Source organism: Stegodyphus dumicola, chromosome 1 (assembly GCF_044657685.1).
Source record: "Stegodyphus dumicola isolate Sdum_Otavi_A_Nest chromosome 1, ASM4465768v1".
In the NCBI taxonomy this organism is placed as follows: Eukaryota; Metazoa; Arthropoda; class Arachnida; order Araneae; family Eresidae; genus Stegodyphus; species Stegodyphus dumicola.
Window position 1 is genome coordinate 191,375,905 of NC_140768.1, and position 23,045 is coordinate 191,398,949.

The 23,045-nt window shown below is 32.5% G+C and overlaps 1 protein-coding gene across 2 annotated transcripts in view; it reads right to left on the bottom strand.

The window, feature by feature from the left end:
* LOC118199250 (uncharacterized) overlaps nucleotides 1–23,045 on the bottom strand; it is a 249,158-nt gene that overhangs the window by 172,148 nt on the left and 53,965 nt on the right. For both annotated transcript variants that reach the window (XM_085824140.1, XM_085824137.1), the window contains exons 6-7: nucleotides 14,578–14,669; nucleotides 7,094–7,286 (exon numbers count right to left, since the gene is read on the bottom strand). In XM_085824140.1, coding sequence (XP_085680266.1) covers nucleotides 7,094–7,286; nucleotides 14,578–14,669 — 285 coding nt within the window. The remainder of the gene's footprint in view (nucleotides 1–7,093; nucleotides 7,287–14,577; nucleotides 14,670–23,045) is intronic.

A 23,045-nucleotide genomic window follows, 5' to 3' on the forward strand; every position in this document is an offset into this window, starting at 1 on the left:
GAAGATGTTGAAGATTTATTTCCGATCACACCTTCCATGTTTCTCCATGAGATTCGACAAATTAGAGTTCCTGATCTGGATAATACAGATGCAAAATCTTTAAATAAAAGGCTTATTTATCGACAAAAACTTTAACAAGATCTACATAAAAGATTTCGAATCGAATATCTCAGACAATTACGGCAAAATTATGAACATGTAAAAGCTTCACAACCTCTGAAAATAGGGGATCTTGTTTTAGTGTCCGATGATAATAAGAAGCAAACAGACTGGTTATTGGCGAAAGTAAGTGAGATTTTCAAATCTCGGGATGGACATGTGCATTTAGTTAAGGTCAAGACTAAGCTTGGAGAAGTTTTGCGACCAACCAAGCGTTTGCATCCTTTGGAGATAACATCATCAGATGAACAGTCTAGATTTAGAAATGTGGCAAGCAGCTCTTCTGATGAAACAGACACTTACTGCGATCCTGATATTCGTAATGACTTGCCTCAAGATCTTAAGAGCGAAAAGATTCCATCGATGACTACAAGAAGTGGTCGAATGGTAAAGCCTGTTCAAAGGTTACAGTTTTAAATTTGATTTTTCAGCAAATTTAAAGGTGGGAGTATGTTGAAACTCTCACCGACAACCACGTGATTTGTGCATGCGCGCAGCAAAAACTAAAACAGAACTTTTTTAACTGAACTTTGAGAACTCGTGATGGACGTTTGAGTGAAACATGTAATCCTTCTCTTCTGTGTTATACATACGAGGGCCATCCAGGAAGTAGATTACGTTTCCGTCTGTGTCCGCTAGGGGCGGGGCTAGCGCGGCCATCTTGGGGTCAGAGCGTTGCGCAGCTCAGTCTGCATCTAGCCGTGCTAGTGAGAGGTTCGTGCTGTGCTCCGTTCAGATACTGTGACGGTTTGAAATGTCTGCGTTAATTGAAAATCCCGCGAGCTGCGAGGTGCGCTCAGTAATAAGGTTTCTGACTGCAAAAAACTGTAAACCGATAGAAATCTATCGGCAGCTTCGTGAAGTGTATGGGGACAACATTATCACTGAAGGTGGAGTGCGTCAGTGGGTCATAAGATTTCAAAATGGCCGAACCAATGTTCACGACGAAGATCGAAGTGGGAGACCCAGCATAGTGACCGCCGAACTTCTCGAAAAAGTCGATGCTAAAGTCCGTGAAAATCGAAATTTCACAATAACGGAACTTTCTTTGAGTTTTCCACAAATTTCGCGAAGTTTGTTGCACGAAATCATCAGCGAAAAGCTTGGTTACCACAAGTTTTGTGCAAGATGGAAGGCAAGAAGAGGTAACGAAGTGGTTGAAGGCGCAGGCGGCCGAATTTTTCGACGAAGGAATTTCCAAGCTCGTACATCGCTACGATAAATGCCTTAATTTGTATGATGACTATGTAGAAAAGTAGTATTTGAGTGTGGCTTTCATCTGTATATAATAAAATTTGTTTCCTATACTTTGTTTATTTTTTTATTCCAAAACGTAATCTACTTTCTGGATAGCCCTCGTATATATTTTAGTTTAGTGATGTGATTGTAAATTAAATATCTTATTATTAAATTATTATCTTAATTATTATCTTTATTAAACTATTATCTTATAAAATTAAATATCTTAGAAGCCTCTCTTTTTCCGTGAGTAGTGCCTTTGATGGATGTAATTAATAAAACATTTCCGGATACGCCTTTGGAATGAGAAAGAAGATCGATTAAAAGGTAAGTCTTCTTTACCTTTTGTTTTCTAAGAATGATCATGCTATTAATCATGAACACATTATACAATAGCCTACCCCTTTTTTCTTTCAAATGAATCTGTGACTCTCCCATGTCAATACACATTTGCCTATGCCTCATGATTCCAGATTATGAACCAAGTAGATTATTGCCATCCCAAGTTCAAGGTGTAATAGATACTATCAATGTCCTGGATATAGATGTCCTGGATACTATCAAAACTTGGTTTTTAGTTTCAGTTTTCCAAAGACAAAAACAGACATAAATTCTTTTAGATGTGCTTTTGTCAAATCTTGCCAAACAATGAAAGAGTTAAGAGGAATTGGTTGCTAAATTCTGCTGAAAAACATTTTGTTTATTGTTTTTGTTGCAAAAATTTTTAACAATTTCAGCAATGTAAAACTGAGTAGTTCTGAATTTAACCAGTTAACTGCGATTGACGAGTATACTCGTCATGCAGAAGCGGCACGATTTTGTGTACTGACGAATATACTCATCATGCGTATAATGTGTGTGTGTGTGTGTGTGTATTTAATTATGGCAAAGCACACTAGGGCTATCTGCCTAAGGGGAGGGATGCCTTTGTGGAGGACTTTCTAAGGGAAACTGGCTCGTATACACGTTACACATGGGGAAAACCACGAAAACACCCATGCAGCCAGCCCGTTCGCGGGAATCGAACCTCGGACCGAACAACCAGTGTTCAGCGACTTTACCACTCGGCCGCTGGTGGGCTCATGCGTATAATGAAATGGAAAGATAAGAGGGAGGTTTATTTAGTAAGTACTGTACATAATGACAACGTAATAGAAACAGAGAAAAGAAAAATAATAACAAAGAAACCAGAGCTAGTGATTGATTATAATAAAAAAAGTATGTGGAGTGGATATGAGTGATGGAATTATCATAGCATACTCCACAGCAAAAAAACAACTCAAAAAGTACTACAAAAAGATAATTTCTCCATTTCTTAGAGATTATGTGCCTGAATGCATTCATATTATATAAAAAAAATAATGGAACATTATCGAGCATCAACTTTTTGTTCAAATTTATCGAAGACACTTTTGCAACGTACCCAATTGAAAGAAATAAAATCAACACAAACTCGGCCATTTAGACCTAATATAAGCTAATTAGGCGGAAATCATGTTCCGGATTAGATACCCGGAACATCGAAAAAAAAAAAAAAACAATCCTATGCAAAGGTGTTTCCATTGCTACAAACATAAGATCATGAAGGAATCGAGTTACTGGTGTTTGATTTGCAAAGTCCCATTGTGTATAGTACCCTGTTTAGCTGAATATCACTCCACAGCAGGAATTTAAATTCTTACTTTTATATGAATAATGTTTAATTTAATTTATTGTTTTTTTAGTTTAATATATATGTAATACATGCTTATGTTAACCAAATAAGTAAATATTAGTAATAAAATTTTCAATTTTATAAAATAAACCCATCTTTTTCATCCAATATCTTACCAGAGCAACTTACTCTGTGAATGACGAATATACTCGTCATGACTCCATTCTGGCGACACAAAACAGTATGCACTCTTAAAAGAGGGTGCCACAGTTAACTGATTAATACTGGAACCACTTAAATAAGCACTTCAAACTTTAGGGAAAAAATAAAATGTATTTCCGGAATCTACAACTTTGGTCCGATTTCTTAGATCGATAATGAAAGAAAAAACCTGTTGATTCGGAATTTCAAAATTTATCAAAAAATAGACTGAGCATAGGCGCAAAGTTATTGAAAGAATTATTTATGCCATTTAGTTTTTAGCCAAACAAAACTTGGCCTTCAATGGTTCAAATTATTTGAAACAAATTATTTGAAAGAAATAATTTTTTAAAGTGTATAAAATTGATCGCAAAATTTGAACCTATCATGTCTATAATAATAATAAAATTCAAACTCAAAAAATATGCTTCATTACATTGAAGATAAAATTCAAAATGAAACAATTAGCTTATTAGAGAATAATATAAAACAAATTATTTTAAATAAGGTCAAATAGGCAAAGTAACATTGTAGCTCTGATGCTAGTCATCAAAAGCAGATAACAGTTTGTATGAGGTATGTTAATTTAGAAAATACAGACATGAGTATTGAAGATAGTTTTTTAGTATTTTGTGTTACAACAGATACAATCGGTGAAGAACTAACAATATTCTTGTTAAAGACTTTAAGTAGAAAATTGTTTAGATATTAGTAATTTACGCGGCCAAGGAAACGACAATGGTTCAAACATGAGAGGTAAACAGTTTTGGAGTAATTATGCTCAAATCGTTGCTTTTCCGAATTAAAAAGTTAACCTATGTTTAACATAATATGTAACTGCACTTACTTTTTTATGTAGAATAACAATAAGCAATCTCTAAAAAAAATCACAAAAAAGATAAATGTCGCACAAATTACAACGATTGCAATAGTAGACACAAAATAAGGATTAAGCAGTTTTTTTAGACTTATTACTTACTCCGCCCTTCACTATACGGAAAGAGAGGGGTGCCCCGCAGAGGTCTTTATAAGGGAAACTGGCTCGTATCTACGTCACACATGGGGAAAACCACGAAAACGCCCATGCAGCCAGCCCGTTCGCTGGGACTCGTACCTTGGACCGAACTTACCAGTGTTCAGTGGCTTTTACCTCTCAGCCACTGGTGAGCCTGATTAAGCAATTTGTTGAATGCAATTACGGCGCCGGCATCTACCCTTATATAAGCATCGGCATCACATATTCTTAAAAGTGCGCTAGGAAGAAGGGGCACATAGACCTGGCAAGCTCGAGGCTACTTTAAAACAGTTAAACGGCCCCCCCATCCCCTAGAGGTGATCCAAGAGGCTGCTAACCTATCGGTTGAGCCAATGAGCTAAGACTTAGTCAACAAGAATACTCAACAAATCACATGTCAAGTCCCCATGCTGGAGGGATGGTAAAAACATATTGCTATCAATAGAGGCCCCTAACTAACACCTCCTATCAGAAGGTGTTCTGTTAGGAGGTTCTGTTAGGTGTCTTCTGTTAGGAGGTGCTGCCCCCATCCCAGACAGCAGAACGAAGTCACTTAAGCACTGCGAGACGACAGACCGAGACACCAATTCGGCCTGCTAACACTACGTCATGGTATACAGATGTCGGCTTTAGGCATTCCCAGGGGGAAAACCAAGAAAGGATATGAATTTTGAATTTGAGGATGGAAACCTCAAGCAGTTTAAAGGCTCACTGAATTTGCCAATTCCACCGATGGGGATGTTTCGCTGCGGGCAACCAGCATGAATATCTGACTATATAGCTCCACCACAACCAATGGAACAGTACCATGTGGTCCCTGTCGAGCCTGAACTAGACATCGCCAGTGATGACTCCAGTCCTGTGAAGACTGATTTTAAATACCCGTGGCCGAGACTGCCTAATCAGTAAGTAGCTTCCCAGGTTTTACCTGAGTCAATCTTCTGCGGGAGGCAGCGTTCAAATAAGACAAGAATTTTCCTGTTCAGACAGGCAGCGAGACAGACTGCTTGTTTTAATGACTGCCTGCCGCCTTTTTGACTCTGCGCCATCATGCACTTATTGTCGGCACGGGCCTGCTTGTATACATTTACCAATTTCACAAAATATACTCAAGTTCAGATTTATGGCTAATAGACCAAAAATTATAAATTAAAAATTATGTTTTTTCTCAAAAGCTTAAGGTCATTTGTCATATCATCTTTACTTTAGCAAATCAAGATCACTATTACTGCAGAACTATCGATTATAATCTACCAGTTTTTGGTACACTTAAAGCATTAACATACAAAATATTAACTGCTATGACTTCAAAAATCTCTGTACTTCACTCCCACTAAAACAAATTATAGACGTCTTCTAGATTTACCTAACTTTTTTCCTATCATGCTTACAGTTTTGCACAACATTAAATAGAATTTCTTCTATGTTTATTATTGCACAACAACACAGAGTTTCAAGATTCAGACTTTCTACAAATTAATGAAATTCCTATGGGCATCAACAATTCTACTGAAATTTGCAATCCTTTCTTATTTACTAAAAAATTCAAGTTTTTACATACACTGAATAATTCAAATTTGAAAAAACTTTCTTATACCTACAGGCACATAGATAAAATTAATTCCATTAATAATTTTGGATTAATTACAACTATCTAAACTTACACTAATTGCTTAAACCTCAATAAAACAAATTCAAATCAAAATATTGATAATCTGGATTTAAACATATTTAATTATAAGACTTTTTGACACTAAATTAGTCAAATGGCTATCTAATACTTCTAAAAAAGTAATAGATAATACTATTTTTAATCAGAATTAAATATATTTGTACAGAAGCTTTTGCCCTACAAGAAGAAATAATTCTCCTTACACATACACACTGCAAGATAACATACCTACCAATTTTATTGATTTTCTATTTAAAACTGGTATTAACTACTAACTATAATTTTGAGTTAATAAATTATTCCTTATTTTGAAACGAAAAGAGGATACAAATAGATGTGCAACTTTAAATTTGTGATTTGTAAATATTCCTCTGACTAATTATCTTTTACTAACCAGGTTCATTTCATTTTCTTTGAGATACTTTGATACTATGTTGTATGAAGACTTTATGTTGTTCTGATTTCTTTTTTCAGTTCTCAAAAAATTTTTTTGCCAGAATTTTACTTACCATCATTTCTTGTTTTAATATCTAGCCATTTTCAAAATTAAAGGTGTCTGTATAAAATTTGTATTACCAATTTTCTCACAACATGGTAACTCTAAAGCTTCCTTTTAACAGGCAATTGTATTAACACATTACAGATGGCAAATGCAGATATACTTGAAATTAAAAAAATAAATAAATAAATAAAATTTTTAGCTACATTTTTTAATCTCTTTACATACACAATCTTGGTGCATTATATATTTTTAATTCTAGAACAATGTAAAATATTTTGTTTTATGCTATTGTTTTCAATTATTTTAATATTTTTAAGTCATTTTGAATGTTTTTTCCTCATTTGCTTTTGTTCGGAAAGCTAAATTGCTCATGTCTTTTAGTGAGTCATATTTAATATATAACCATTTATTATTTCAATCTCACTTTAGAATCACATTATATTATTGCCTTTGTCATTTTTTAGATCTAAAATTAATATTTATTGAAATAATTTGTTAGCTTTAACCTCAGAATTCCAAAAACATAGGGTTTTTTATTTTTAAATGCACTATATCTAAAAATGCATATATATACACACACACATATATATAAACACTTGCACACACACCATCACACACAGGAAGGGAAAAAAAAAAGAAAAAAAAACTTACTTCTCTAACAAATTTGAGAAGACTGGAGGTAATAATTTCATTGTGTGTTTCGAGAACTGGCTTAGGGAAAATTTCAAGAGTTTTCATGGCCACCTTTCGTACCTCACCAGAAGAATGACTCAAAGGAAGAAAAACCAATTTGGAAAGAATAGGCATGAAACTTGGTACTTTATCTTTATGCTGTGTCACAAATCTAAATGTGAGGGAAATAAATTATCAAAGTTAAAATAATAACGACGGAACATAGTTATGGGTTCAAATCCACAAACTTCTCAGAACTCAAGAAAAAAATCGATATTAAAAAACCTTTTTTTAAATGTTATATGGTTTTAAATATAAATATGGTTATATGGTTTTAAATATATATATATATATATATATATATATATAAAGGGGGGATGAAAGTTTCCACAATATTCTTGGTTATACATGGCTAATAATAATATCACAAGAATGCTAACAATGATATAATTTAAATTAAAATTGTCAAAAATAATTATAAATTAATCATTATTACATAATTCTATGCAATCATTCCTATTGTTCCTTAAAATTCTACTATATTCCAGCATAGCTATTATATAGATGCTCCCCAATTTCATTTCAGTCATATACAGCCAAGAATATTGATATAAATTTAAAAAAAAAAAAAAAAAATTCACAATTTTTCCTACTACATGAATGAATATAATCAATCCCAAACAAAATGGAATATTAAGGAGGCAAAAATCACTGTTCCCAAATAAAGATTATTAATTTTAATCATCGTATGAATAAAATATATAATATAACCAGTAATTGTTAGTAGCCACAGAATAACTATTCAGCTTTGAAAAACTGCTAAAATTCAGCAAATTTTGATAGAGATGTGGAAAAGGCTCCATTTATAAGATTAAATTTTTATCTGTCCAAATGGAAAGATCAAAATATTGAGATGATTATTATGATTATTAAAAATAAAAATTATTTTTGAGGAAAAATAAGCATTGAAAATATATATATAAGATAAAAATATGTAACTATGAACTGCATATTAAATTAGCAATAGCCCCTTAATTCTTTTTAATTTAGGCACTCCCCTTCTCCATTTTAAAAATCGTAATAGTCTCTCAAAACTTCGTCATATCTGAAAAGTCTGATTATCCGATGGCTGAGTGACGTCATCGCGAACTATAAACTCTCACTCAGAGATCGTACAAGAACTTGGAACGAAGAAGTCGCACGCTAAGTTACAAATTTAAACCCTTTTCATTATGTAAATATTCTGTAACTCATTTGCGTCTTCATTAAACTATGTCTGTGTAAAGAATGTATTGATCATTTAGGGATTACTCCCTTCAAAGCATTTATGGAGATGGAGATCAATTTCAACCGGTGGCGCTGGCAGAAAAAATTGGGACAAGGTAAGCAGTTTGGTTTTACCTTGATTAATTAGGTAGAAGTGTAAAATAACACTAACGTTAGCGTTAAGAGAAAGTAAATAATAATATTGTGGCGCCATAACGTGGGGCCACTGGGTTGAATTTGAACTGAAATTTAATAGATTTTGCTTTAAGCAAAAACTTGGATTCAGAAAAATTAAAAAAGAAACGTTCTGCTATAAGAGCAGTAGTTACAAGGCTAATAAATAAGATAGAAACAGAAAATGCTAATGAGGGGGATAAAAATGTAATTGAAGAAACGGTTGCTCAGTTAATTAGTAAAGAAGAAGAACTAATCTTAGCGGATAATGGTACTGAAACTTTAATTGATGTAACAAATTTAGAAGATGAAATAATTTCTAGAGAAGAGTATAAAAGTAAAATTATTGTTTGGGAATGACGTGCGAAGAGATATTTAGATACTAATCCACATAGCGCTAATTCTACTTCATGTGGAACTGTCACTGAATCGCAAAACAAAATTAAACTCCCCAAATTGGCCCTGGAAACGTTTTTGGGAAAGGACGTGTGCAGTAGGCCCGGGTTTTGGGCACGATTTGAGACAGCTGTACACGAAAACGAAAGTCTACCTGCAGTAGATAATTCTAACTATTTAAAGTCAATTCTTACTTCCGATGCAGAAACTGCAATACAAGGGTTGACATCAACAGCGGAGAATTACGAGAAGGCTGTGAAAATATTAAAAGATCGCTTCGGACGCAAAGAACTAATATCCACATGAACAATTTATTAACTCTAACTCCAGTTAAAAGGTCTTGCAATGTGATAGCACTTTGAAAATTATATGATCCTTGTGAAGTACAAATTAGAGGATTAGAATCCTGTAATATTTTACCAGATTCGCACAGTACTTTATTGCATCCGTTATTAATAAAGGTGATTCTGAATGATTTAGCACTAGAATTTAATAAGAAATATGAAGATGACAACCAGACAAAAATTACGAATTCGCTAAATTTTCTAAAAAAAGAAATAGAAAGTCGAGAATGTACAGGATTTTTAATTAAGCCTACAGATTCTAAAGCCACTGAAAGGAAATCTCATTTTGAAAACAAGCGGTCGTTTCGAAACAATGAAAGAAATCAGTATTATAATAAGGGTAGAAGAGCATTAAACATATCACTTTCTAATAGCTGTTTATTCTGTTCTGAAAATCATACATCAGAATCATGTCAAAAGACTGTGCTAGAGAAAAAGGAAGCGTTAAAGCAAAGTGGAAATTGTTTCATGTCTCTTAAAAGGTATCATTTAGCAAGGAACTGCAAATCGAAACTAACTTGTGGTATTTGCGTTCGACGACATGATGCATTGATACACTCTGACGAAACGAACGTGTCAGACAAGAGGCCCGTCCAAGGGGCAGTAGTCTCTTCTGTTTCCGATTGCGCACCAGTAAATAACTCATTTCTTCTGACAGTACAAGCTGACATTATAAACACAGACTATTGGCACCAAAGCGTTCATGCGTTGTTGGATTTAGGATCGCAGCGAACATTTATTACGGAGGACATTTGTAAGACATTAAAACTTCTAGTTATTGGAGAAGAAAAAATAAAAATATTCTTAAGCACAGAATGTTAAAAAAAAACCACTCTCATTTTGCATAATTCGAAGTATCGATATGAAATCAAAATAGAAGCTTTAATTTATCCTGTCATTAATAGATAACATATTCATTCCCCTAGAAATGAAACAGTTAATCTTATCAAAAAACAGGGCATACAACTTTGCGATATATGGGGACAAGGGAATAAAACGCCGAAAATTTCTTTGCTGATAAGAGCGGATTTTTATTGGAAAATAGTTACGGTAAGGTTCACAAACTGTCTAATTCCTTAGTAGCGGTTGAAATAAAATTGGGTTGGACCATTAGTGGGACAGAAAAGTCTTACAGAATTTCACCAACTAATGTGAATAGTATGAAGATTGTGGTTCGTAATAATAAAGATACGCAGAACGAATCACTGTCTAGTTTGCTGAAGAATCTCTGGGAGCTCAAATCTATGGGGATAAATTATGATTCGGATAAGGAACTCGAATTAGAAGATAATTTAGTTTTCGATAATTTCAAAAGATCTGTGAAATTTGAAAACAATTATATTGTGAGCCTTCCCTGGAATCATAATTCAAATGAGCTTGGAGATAATCTGTAGATTGTAGATTTCGGAATAATCAACAGTTCTATGACAGATATTGCGAAGTAATTGATAAATACTTAAAAGAAGGAATCGCCGAAGAGACTAACATTGAAATTGGACCAAAAACGTATTTTATGCCACATCAAGCCGTTATAAGAGAAAACAAGGAAACTATAACTCTGTGTGGTTTTTGACGCTTCGTCACATGCGGAGAATTGTTTGTCATTAAATGACTGTTTACATTCAAGTCCCAAGATGTGTCCAGACATACTGGAATTGCTCCTTAAGTTCCATCAAAATCGAATTGCGAATGTATTTTCCATACTAACTGAAAATATGTATGTTGACGACTTAATCGCTGAAGCAGATGAAGAATCAGAAGCATTTGAGGAATCGGAACATATTAAACGCGTACTGAAAAGAAGGTGGATTCAACATGCATAAGTGGGAAAACAAATGAAATGAATTTACAAAAGGTATGGAATGAAGATTTTTTAGAAGATTCAACTTTTTCTAAAGTATTGGGGGTATTGGAATAGGTCAAATGATACATTTTTGATAGAAATTGAAGATTTGGTAAAAGATGCCAAAAGGATAGATAACATACCCACTAAAAGGGAAATTTTGAGAGTTGTAGGACGTTTCTTTGATCCATTGGGGTTTTTAAATCCATACACCATTCAAGATAGGATTTTATTGCAAGATTTATGGGAACAAAAGATAGCATGGGACACTGAAATACCAGAAAATCTCAGAAAGAATTGGCAAAGCTGGTGTGATGAATTAGCTCATATTTGTAGTTTGGAAACACCAAGACATCAGTTTGCAGGTGCTGAGAAAAGGGATATAAAGGATGGTTTACAGTTACATTGCCTCACAGATGCGAGTCAGAAGGCCTATGGGGCTGTTCTGTATTTCCGTTATTCGAAAAATGGAGTCATTCATACAAGCTTCATTACATCAAAATCACGAGTAGCAGCTTTGAAAAAATTATCACTTCCCAGATTGGAATTGCTGGGTGCTTTGATAGGCTCCCACTTGTCAAAATACATCCAAAGAAACTTCAGGACATTGATTTAATTGTATATATGTTGACTGGTTCTAGTATAACGTTACACTGGATTTGAAGTGATGTGAAAAGGTGGAATCCATTCGAATAAACAGAGTGAAGGAAATACAGAAGAATTCAGATGTCTTGAACTGGAGATATATGCCTGGTGAACATGGCCCAGGGCCTATGTAGTTAAAAAAAGAAATGGAACACTGGCCAAAACCAAATTTATGTTCCACAAAGAACATTGAAGATTCCAACAAGGAACTAAAAAAAACATCAAAGGAAGTTTCTGTATATTCATACGTTACCGAACCTTCCAAAGATTTATTAAAGCCCAAAATTACAGCAATTTACAACGAATTTACTGAATTACTGCGTGGTGCTTAAGGTTCATCAACAATGTTAAAAATACCTCGAAATTATCAGGATGTTTGCAGGTTACTGAACTGGAAATGGAAGAAACTTATTGGATCAAACGTGTTCAGGAGTGAAATTTCACAAATGAAATACGGGCATTGAAGAACAACGAAGAATTAAGTTCAGAATCAAAACTGAAGTCCCTCAATCCATTTGTAGACGAAAGTGGTGTAATTCGTGTTGGTGGACCATTAGAAAATTCAAATTTGGATTACAATCGTGTTGCCTGACAAAGATCATTTAACAAATATAATTATTCTTCACAGTCATCAGGTGGTAGGGCACAGAGGAATAACAGATACTTTAAATCAAATAAGAGATACGTTTTGGTTGCTGAAGGCTCGTAGGAAAATTAAAAGTGTTCTGTACAATTGAAATGTCTGCAAAATATTTCGAACGAAACCTGTCATGCAAGATATGGCACCTCTCCCACCAGGCAGATGACGAGAAGCCTTTCCGTTTGAGAACTTCGGAATAGATTACGCGGGTCCACTGCATGTCAAAAGTGGAAGAGAATTATCTAAGACATATGTTTTACTGTTTACCTGTGCTGTAATTAGAGCCATGCATTTAGAACTTACAGCTGACCTTTCCACAGAAAAATTTTTGCTTGCATTTAGACGGTTCATAGCAAGAAGAGATTTGTGCCGAATAGTGTATACCGATAATGCCAAAACCTTTAAAAGAGTGAAAAAAGGATTAGAGCTATTGAACGAGGTGATGAAAAACAATAAAGTTTGAGATGAGTTCTCTAAGCAATGACACAAATGGAAATTTATAGTTGAGAGGGCGGCATGGTGGGGAAGCTTTTGGGAGTGTATAGTTCAGTCTCTGAAAGCTCTTCTGAAGAGAATCCTAGGCAAATCATCCTTCACATTTCGGGAATTTTTAACATTTACATACTCGGATCTAGGAAAGGCAGAATCTTTGACCCCTGGTCTAGGAAGACGGTTACTCACATTGCCACAAGGAAATTCTAAATTAACTTCAACAAAGGAGAGTCTTGCATGTCAATTTAAACATCAACAGATACTGGTAGAAAGAATCTGGAGAAAATGGAGACGGGATTATTTGATGAATTTAAAATCTGCTCATCTTTCAAAACTGGCTAAAACACGAACCTGTTTGAAGAAAGGAACTATTGTATTGGCGCATGAAGATAAAATTCCAATGGTGATGTGGAAGATGGGCATCATAATGGAAATCTTTCCTGGAAGAGATGGCAAGCTGCCTGTGCTGTCCGTTTGCCCAATGGCCATACGATCAAAAGACCACTGCAACTACTATATCCAGTGAAGCTGGAATGTAATAAGGACAATTACAGCAATTGTCCTTCCAGGCCGGAGGATGTTACAACTCAACTCTTGCCGAGATTCGATGGCTGAGTGACGTCATCTTGAACTATGAACTCTCGTTCAGAGATCGTACAAGAACTTGGAATGGAGAAGTCACCTGCTGCGTTGTGCCAAGTTTAAAGCCTTTTCCTTATGTAAATATTCTGTAAATCATTTGCGTCTTCATTAAAGCATGTCTGTGTATAGAATGTATTGATCATTTATGGATTATTCCCTTCAAAGGATTTATGGAGATGGAGATCAATTTGAACCGGTGGCCCTGGCAGAACCCATTGGGACAAGGTACGCAGTTTTGCTTTACCTTGATTAATTAGGTAGAAGTGTAAAATAACACTAACGTTAGCGTTAAGAGAAATAAATAAATAATATAACATTTTCTGTAAAATTTTACAGAAAATGTTATTAAAAAGTACAGATAAAATAACTTGATACTTTCTGATTATCTGCATCTCTGCTGAAAAATAGTGGAAAAGTATTCATGAGCCAAAGCAGTATGTTGTCAAAATAGTTAAGTGGCAGCCCTTTATGCTATCAAAATGTATTTATGTGAAAACCCAGGTATAGCTTAGCACATTTCTGGTCTGAATGGTTTACAATACTAGAATTGTTGGATGCTGAGTTTTTGTAATTTTCTGATGTTTCTAAAAGCAAAAACAGTTTACTAGGTAGATGCAAGTGGGGGGAAAAATGGATTTATTGAAAAAGGTAAGTGTTTTACTACTGCTGTTTCTTGCTTTTTCTAATTTTATTGATTGATTGATGTTGTACGGAATTTTTATTGTACTGCCATTTTAAAAATTGTCTTTTGCATATTAACTCAGCAACGAGCTCAAAAAAGTTTTCGATGCGATGTGTGAAAAATCAGAAAGCATCTGTAGTTTTTTAAATCATCCATTTCTGTATACTGATAAAAATTGTATTTTTACAGTTTTGGAAATAAATAAAAGATCTTATGCATTACTCACTGGCAACAAAATGCTTTCACATTTCTGATATTTATTTGTGATATGATGTTATCATAAACTGATGCTTTTTCAAGAGGGTAAAAAGTAATTTAAAAAAAAGGAAAATTACTCACTTTTGAATATATACACAAGTACACAAATAAGATGAAATGGGTATATTCTTTTTCTCTATTATTTCAGCAACATTTTCTAAAAGATCTTTCAGCTGGGGAGAAAAAAAAAATATTAACCGTTAAATTTTTTATTTATTTATTTATTTTATTATTAGTAAAACTGCATTATCAACAACATTTAGCATATGTAATTCAAAATTAAAACATTACCTTCAATCATTACATTCTGAAATGAAAAAAACTTACATTTTTACTTACTTTTGAATAGAATAATAGGTACATTTTTAAAAGAAACTGAGAAACAGTGGTATTATTACTTTCATTAATATCCAAATTACACAGAACTTTTATTAAATTTACATACCTCGTATATGATATACAATTTACAAAAAATGTTTTCTGAAACTGGTAGTTAAGCATAATTTGTCATTGCTGAAAGTTTTAGTACTTTCTGATTAGCCTTCCCTTCACCATTTCAACATACCATACAGCTTACACAAACAGTAAATGAGCAGAGATAACTTAACTAGAATCAGGGTGAAAGCAATAAAATTTTCTGGAAGAAAAAATTCCTCTTTGGTTTATACTTTTGAAAAGATTTTAACAAGTACTTTCATCAAAATATATGAGAACATATTCAACCTTACTCTTATGAAATACAGATGCAAGTTAATGAGATTCATATAAGACAAATGATGAGATATAATCATGAGATATGAGAAAAAATCATCAATAAGTCATGAGATTATGAGAGATTCATACCACAAACAAGAAACTGCCCTAAGAAATACTGGCAGGGGAGAACACTTTCATTTTTCAGTCATTCTATTTCACTCTTTTCAGAGCATCACTTAAGAGTACAAGAGCTGCTTATGGTATGTTTCATTAACCGTTTGACTGCTAAGTAATTCTTGCAAGAACACACGAAAACTGTGGGACATATTTTGACTTGATGTTGTCAAATAAAACACACTCATTTAGACAAATATCAATAAATTTTAATAATTCTTTTCATATTATAAAGCAACAAAGACACACTGAAACTCGCGTTTTCGAGATAAATGAATGCAGAGCTTTTGCGCCACGTAGCCATCAAACGGTTAAAATTGTAAGAATAAAACAAGCTATTTATATGATTTTGTATGTCAGAAACTCATTTTTTTTTATTTACTAAATATTTATAACAAACACCAAAATAATTACTACATATATGTCAACACTATCTCTATCTAGTTCAACAGACTTATATAGATAACATGATAATTTTTATTTATCTCAAAATTTCATGAATTTTTTCTGATGGGTGAGCAGCTACCTCCCACATTATCAGCTGATAACATAGTCAGATAACACAGTAATCTTCGAAATTCATTTAATTAATGACTGTACCCATCTCTTATCTTTAGCAATGACATGTTGCAGAAATGCTTCACTAGCAACCTTATACTGATGACAAAGCTCTTAGAAAACACTGGCACATTTTTCAGTTCGAGTATCAAGCATTTGCCTGCTCATTTTGCACATATGTTGTAGAACTTCCACTGTTCAGAAATGTTCTTGGATAATCTAATAATAATATTTAAAACTGATGCCATCATCTTACTTGTGATAAGTTAGTTATCTTGTATCATATTTTTTGCAGCTGCAATACAGTCATTTGTGACTGTTCAAATGAAATAAGAACAGTCCTCTACACTAATAAAACTTTTTTCATTTCAGTCTATTTATATACTTATGTACAACTATGTTATCACTTCTACCCTTAAAACTCAGTTATTCCAATACAATTTTTATGAATGAGTGCCCTACAATTTTTATTTTTATTCACATAAGACCAAGAATATTGTGGCAGCTAAAAAAAGTATTAGTTTTTTACTTTTTTAACCCTCTGGAGGTTTTGAGAAAGATAAGGTATTGTTTTCTAAAGCATCACCACTTTGTCAACAAAAACTTTTGAAAAGTGCGGAACCTTTCTTTCACAGGGTGCACGAAAAGCGTTAAGTAGTGTTTATTACCCTCCAACACCTGCAGAGAATCATCAAGTGAACTGATTAGTGTCAGCTGTAAAAATATCAATCACTGTCAAAACTTTGGTAGTTTCCAAGAAGGTATACGTTAGCGCTTGTGATCTGACTTGTAAGAGTAAGACGGGGCTTATGTTACCAAATCTAAATTTTGTGAAAAACTGCAAATCAAGACATTAAAAGAAAAGAATAATAAATGTTTAATTTTTTTGGTTCATAAACCTGCATGTATATGTGTGTGTACGTGTTTATATATATATATTTATTTATTTAACTCTCTATGAGCAATCTATACGCATACGGGCATAATATCAAAATATTTTTGTGTTTCTAGTAACCTTCACTTTAATTACTTAATTTACCTCCTATATGCCTAGGATAGAAGCAATATTTTCTCACTGAAACAATATGTTTTTTTGATATGTTTTCCTTACTTTTTTTAATAAAGTAAAATATCCTGGTACTTAGAAAATTTCTTATTTTATTTGCAGCTTTGGATATCTTTCATCCAGAGTTATTTAAAACTACGGATATAAATAATATTTCACAACTTACTTGATATAATGACAGAACTAATTAACTGAACATGAAGTAAAAAACTTGTTTATTTCCTAATCATAATCACAGACGTCTAAATTTTTGTCATGCAATTTTCCTCTTTTGTGTACAGCAATAAGTAAGGAAAGCCGAGAGTTTATTAATTGTACCATAATGATATTGTTTTCTTTAAAATCTAAGATATTATCTGTATATTTTACTATTCCACTACTTATTTTGTGTGGAGGTCTAAAAGCAAATAAACAGTTGGCCTTAGAAATCTGCGTGTTAAAAAATTATAAGGAATCGGATTTTGATTGAATCTTGTGGTTTTATTAGTCTCTATACCTTCCATTTTTTCTCTCTCTCTATATATATATAGAAAGAGAAATCAAACAGAGACACTAGTCTAATGTTCTTGTTACTTATTTTTTTAAATTTTATTTAATTTGATTATGGCAAAACACTCAGAAGTTATTTGCCTAAGGGTAGGGATGTCTTCGTGGAGGAATTGCTGAGGGAAGCTGGCTCGTATACATGTTGCACGTGGGGAAAACAAAGAAAACGCCTACGCAGTGAGCTTGTTCGTGGGACTCGAATCCTGGGCCGAATTACCAGTGTTCAGAGAATTTACTGCTAGTCCGCCTGATGGGCCAAGGCTCTTGATGCGTTTTATGTAACATGAGTTTTTGTATGTGCAGTCAGAAAATTGAAAATATTTTTCAAAATACTATAGTTAAATAGAGGTAATACATAGTTTTACTAAACATTTTACATCAGTATTACTTTCAAGGTAACTACCTAATACAGAAACATAAGTTTTTTAATATTTATATTTATAATTTGGTTTTCGAGACATTGAATTAAGATTATTTCCCAGAATTTACTACATTCTTAAATTTGATTTTTTAGTATAATAATATGCAGCTATTTTTAAAGGGTGTAAATGGTGAAAGTTCCGAAACATGAAAAGAAAAAAATTATTTTTGCACTAAAAAAATGCAAATCATAACAAATTTGTAAATAAAATTCTGTAGAACTGATCATGATTAGATTCTACTTCCTTCAGTTAGGTTTTTCTCAAAAATATTTGTGTGTTAATATACGTGCTCAAAATGCAAATATTAGAAATTATATCACACATGCATTGAAGAAGAAGTAAGCTTTTCAATAGAAATTCAACTAATTTCAACGAATACCCAGGATAATATGATCACAATCTACCTGAATATCCAAGAATATCTGGGCAACAGGTTTGTTTTCTATTGGGTTATATTTATTTATTATTATGCACATGTGAGATTGCTGTTTTTTAATACAAAAAATATTTTAAACACCTAGTGTTTGCAACAAAAAAAAATTAATATTTTAATTTCTGTAAAATAAAATACAAAACAGACATTCTACGGCAAAACTGAAGTAAAAAACTCCTTTTATTCACCAAAATGCACAACATATTTCTATTTCAACTAAAGGAAGCAAAATTAAATTTTGTTCATATAACTGGCTGGCTCAGTTAAAAATAAATATATAATCTTTTTTCCCTTTCCTCTTCTTAGAGGAAAGAAGGTATCTTGTTGAATAACTAAAATTCAACAAAATACTTTTTTTTTTCCCAAAAACAAAATGCGCAATTTAGTCATTTTCAACTAAAAATAGTTTAGACTATTCAGATATTGCAGAGCATAAGAGAGCTATTTATTGCAAACCTATGAGGGCTGCCAACGTGAAAGGCTTTCTAAGGGAAACTAGCACTAAACACCAATGATGCAGTCAGCCCATTCACCTATGTTCGAACCTAAATGAAACTATTAGTATTCAGCAAGTATTTTACTATTCGGCTATTAGCAAGGTTAAACTATAGCAAACACGTAATTATAATAAGAAAGCAATTCAAAAATTTTATTCGCATACAATGGTAAACTCGACACCTGCAATAAGAGAATTCTAGTCTTACTATAATTCTTGTACTCTGTTACCTACTTTTAATGCAATTAGCAGGTAATATCGATATTGGAAAAATTTAAATGTAAATTGCACTTTCGAATTTTCTTTCGCTTTGCTCTAAAGTTTACAATTTTCTTTCGCAAAGATCTAACGTTCTAAAGTGAGCCCAGTAAACGAACAGAAACAGATAATAGTTATGTATGTCCAGATAATACTTATGTAAATTTAAGAATTCACTACATTCTTAAATTTGATTTTTTAGTATAATAATATGCAGATATTTTGAAAGGGTGTAAATGGTGAAAGTTTCGAAACATGAAAAGAAAAAAATTATTTTTGCACAAAAAAAAAAAAAAAAAAATGCAAATCATGACGAATTTTAAAATAAAATTCTGTAGAACTGATCATGATTAGATTCATCTTCCTTCAGTTAGGTTTTTCTCAAGAATATTTGTGTGTTAATATACATGCTCAAAATGCAAATATTAGAAATTATATCAAACATGCATTGAAGATGAAGTAAGCTTTTCAATAGAAATTCAACTAATTTCAATGAATACCCAGGGTCCAGGGGGTCCTTACTCGTGGACAGCGGAAAAGAAGTCTTTTACATCAAAGGTACCATATATAATACGTGGAATGACCATGCACATTGCCTTTCATTCTTATAGTCCCTCCTCTAATTTTCGACCATATCCTGTTTCTTTCTTCTATTCATTTTACATTACCGCTTCTTTTCAACGTGCACCCTATTTGAAAATACTTGATCTGTTCTTAGAAAATAGAGGCGAAACATTTCTCAGTATCGTAGGAGAAAGACATTCAGTAGAATGCAAGAATGCATTTCTGTGAGTAAAATTACGTAGGAAAATCTGAAAAATGCTTCAGTTTTACGATAAATATGTGCATAATATATACGAAATTTAAGAACAGATCTTATATATATATGCATGTATATAGAGAGCAGTTTATCAAAATCGTAGTTTTTTGTAGCTCAAAGGGGTGCTAGTGCTAGTCTCAAAAGGGCATTTTGTAGCATTTCACTAGAAACAAAAATATGCGATGAGTGATGGTGTAACACCGGGATGCCTGGGTCATAGATCCTACCCCCAATCGAAAATATGCTAATTCGAATACAATGCAAAGTTTAACTAATAGTGATATATAAATAAATATGCCCAGAATATCTTTAACAAAAGTTTTATTTATTTATTTTTTATTTTTTTATTTTTTATATATATATTTTTTTTAAATTTTTTATATATAAATTTTTTTTAATTAATTAATTAATTATGGGCTTAAAAAGAGAAGTTAGGATAAATATCAGCAACAGATTAAAGCGTACACGGTTCATGATGAAAATGCCGTCCAGAAAAGCTGCAAAGCCCTTCGAGCCAATGGGAACAAAAATAGTATAACATAATAATTATCAGGCAGAAATATGGTAAATGCAAGACTCATTGTGCAGTATTAACAGAAAATGTGATTACAATCATAGAATAGCATAATTAAATAGTACAATTTAAAACTAACAGTAATATACAATACAAAAACATGCCATACAGAAGGTAGCCAATGTGCACTTCACCTTAATCCAGAGTGTCACTAAGAATGGCCATAGGCCTTTTGATGTTACATTGATCATTTATGTCATAATCATAGATTTTAATTCAGGGTTATTAATGGACTCCAGGTCTTTACGGAATTTCTTAGCATGGTGATAGTAAAAGGTCCTAATATGGTCAATTTTCAGTTCAGTACGCAGTCTGTGATTTCGAACGTACCATGGGGCATTGGTAATTTCACTATAAACGGTGAATCAACTTTTAAATTGTTGCCACCAAATATTATCACCCTGTATTATATTTAAAGAAATTAAATAATGAAGAATCTGCATGAATATATGTATATTTATTGCACTGTGAAATAACGACAGTACGTAGAGCCACCAAATTTTGAATAACATAATCCATCACCCGAGCATGCGAACCTAGAAACCTGAATTTTTAATTTCAAATTTAATTTATTATCTCTTTCACATTTTGTAAAACTTTAAGGTATTTTTGATTATAAAATTCAACAATTTGAAAGCGAGAGTGGCAACACTGTAAAGAATAAAACATTTTTATCTCCAGCGTCTGAGATTGTATAACGGAAATTCTAAAGATATACTGTTTTTAAATATTTTATGATATTGCTGAGGAATTTATGCGGCTTAAGTGCGAAGAACATGTTATTTAATAAATAAAGATAACACACAAAATGTCAAAAAATGTCCCTTTGGGCGTAATATAAAATATGAAAGCTTTCGGATTTTATTTTAATGTTTTTAATTTTATAATTCCTTTTCAAAGCCCGAATGAGTTTTAGCACAAAAGAGCTTTTAGTTTTGAAAGGCCATTTTACACTGAATCATTTTAAATGCCTGAATCATTTTCCCGAGCTATTGCCACCGAATATTTTATCGTCCTGTATTTAAAGAACCTAAATAACGATAATCAACATGAACGTATGTATGTTTTTCGCATTGTGGAAACGTAACCAAGAGTCATATAATTTTGGATCACATAGTCCTTCACCCGAACAAGGGCACTCGGAAGCCTGGATTTGGAATCAGTAATTGTTTTTATTGTCTCTTTCATATTCTGTAAAACTTTAACAGATTTTTGATTAAAAAACTCAACAGTTTCATAGCGAGCAGTGGCAACACTGTAAGGAATAAAACATTTTTGTCTCCTGTGTATTGGAAATTCTAAAGCTATACTATTTCGAAATATTTTTAGCTTAAAGTGGCGTTAACCCAAATGCTCTCGAAACATGTATGTGTCTGTAAATGAAACAAACTGCCTGTTTGGACCTAATATGAAATCTGAAAGCTTTCAGATTTTATTGTTTTCATTTTTTACTTATTTTTGGGGGGCACTGAACCCAGTTTTACATAACTTTTCAACCAAATGGTTTGCGATAGCATTATTTTCTTATTTCTTTATAAAACGTTTTAGATAAGTATTTAAAATAAATGGATCTTATATCAAGTTAAAGAAAGTGCATAACTGTCATAAGAAAAACTAAAGCAAGGAGGATAAAAAGTTTTCCCAGATCATATTTTTAAGCTAATCTAATTAGCTTTTTATAAGATAGATGCTATTATTTTTTTTTGCGATGATAATAATAGAAAAATAAGGGCAATAAAGATAGTTGTAGATTACTTTATGTAGAGTAATATATTTATATTAAATTCACAAAGCTTAATTTTAATAAAACAGAATTATATTTGCATGAGGTTTGCATATTTCATAAAAAGCATGTACATATTTGTACCCTATAAAATAATTTGTTAAAATTCTAGAGGATATTTGAATGGGCTTCAGACACCCTATTTCATAAAATAACAAGCAAATATTTATATTATATACAACAATGCCTTTAATATGTTAATTCACCAAATGAAAATGATATATACTATATTCTCTTTTTTAAGCTTTTTTATAAAAGGAGAGTTATATAAACCATTTAGTAGGAATGGAACGTGTTTACTCTTTTACCACTCTCAGCTGATATTATGATGACGTATTATACTGTTATGTTGCCGTTACTTACTTTCTTATGCAACTGAATAAATTTTAAAATATTTGTTCCCCTTCTTGAATTTAGTTCATGGCTCTAAATCTATTTTTATTATATTTTCACGAAATAAATAGTTTGTTTTAAGAAGGAAAAATTATATCTCAAATGACTTTAGCATACCTATTTTAGACAAATACCTATTTATCCGGAAAATCTTAAAAAGAGTGTAAGCGGCTAGGACTTTAATGTAAGAAATTAATTGAATAAAGTTAAGCTTTCAGTTATGGACTGTTTCGGCTACGAATATATGACAGACCTATGTGAAATTTAAGTGTCTGTAAAGCGATTGTGCGAAAAAAGTGCCATTAAATGTGTTGTTCCTTACCTTGCTAA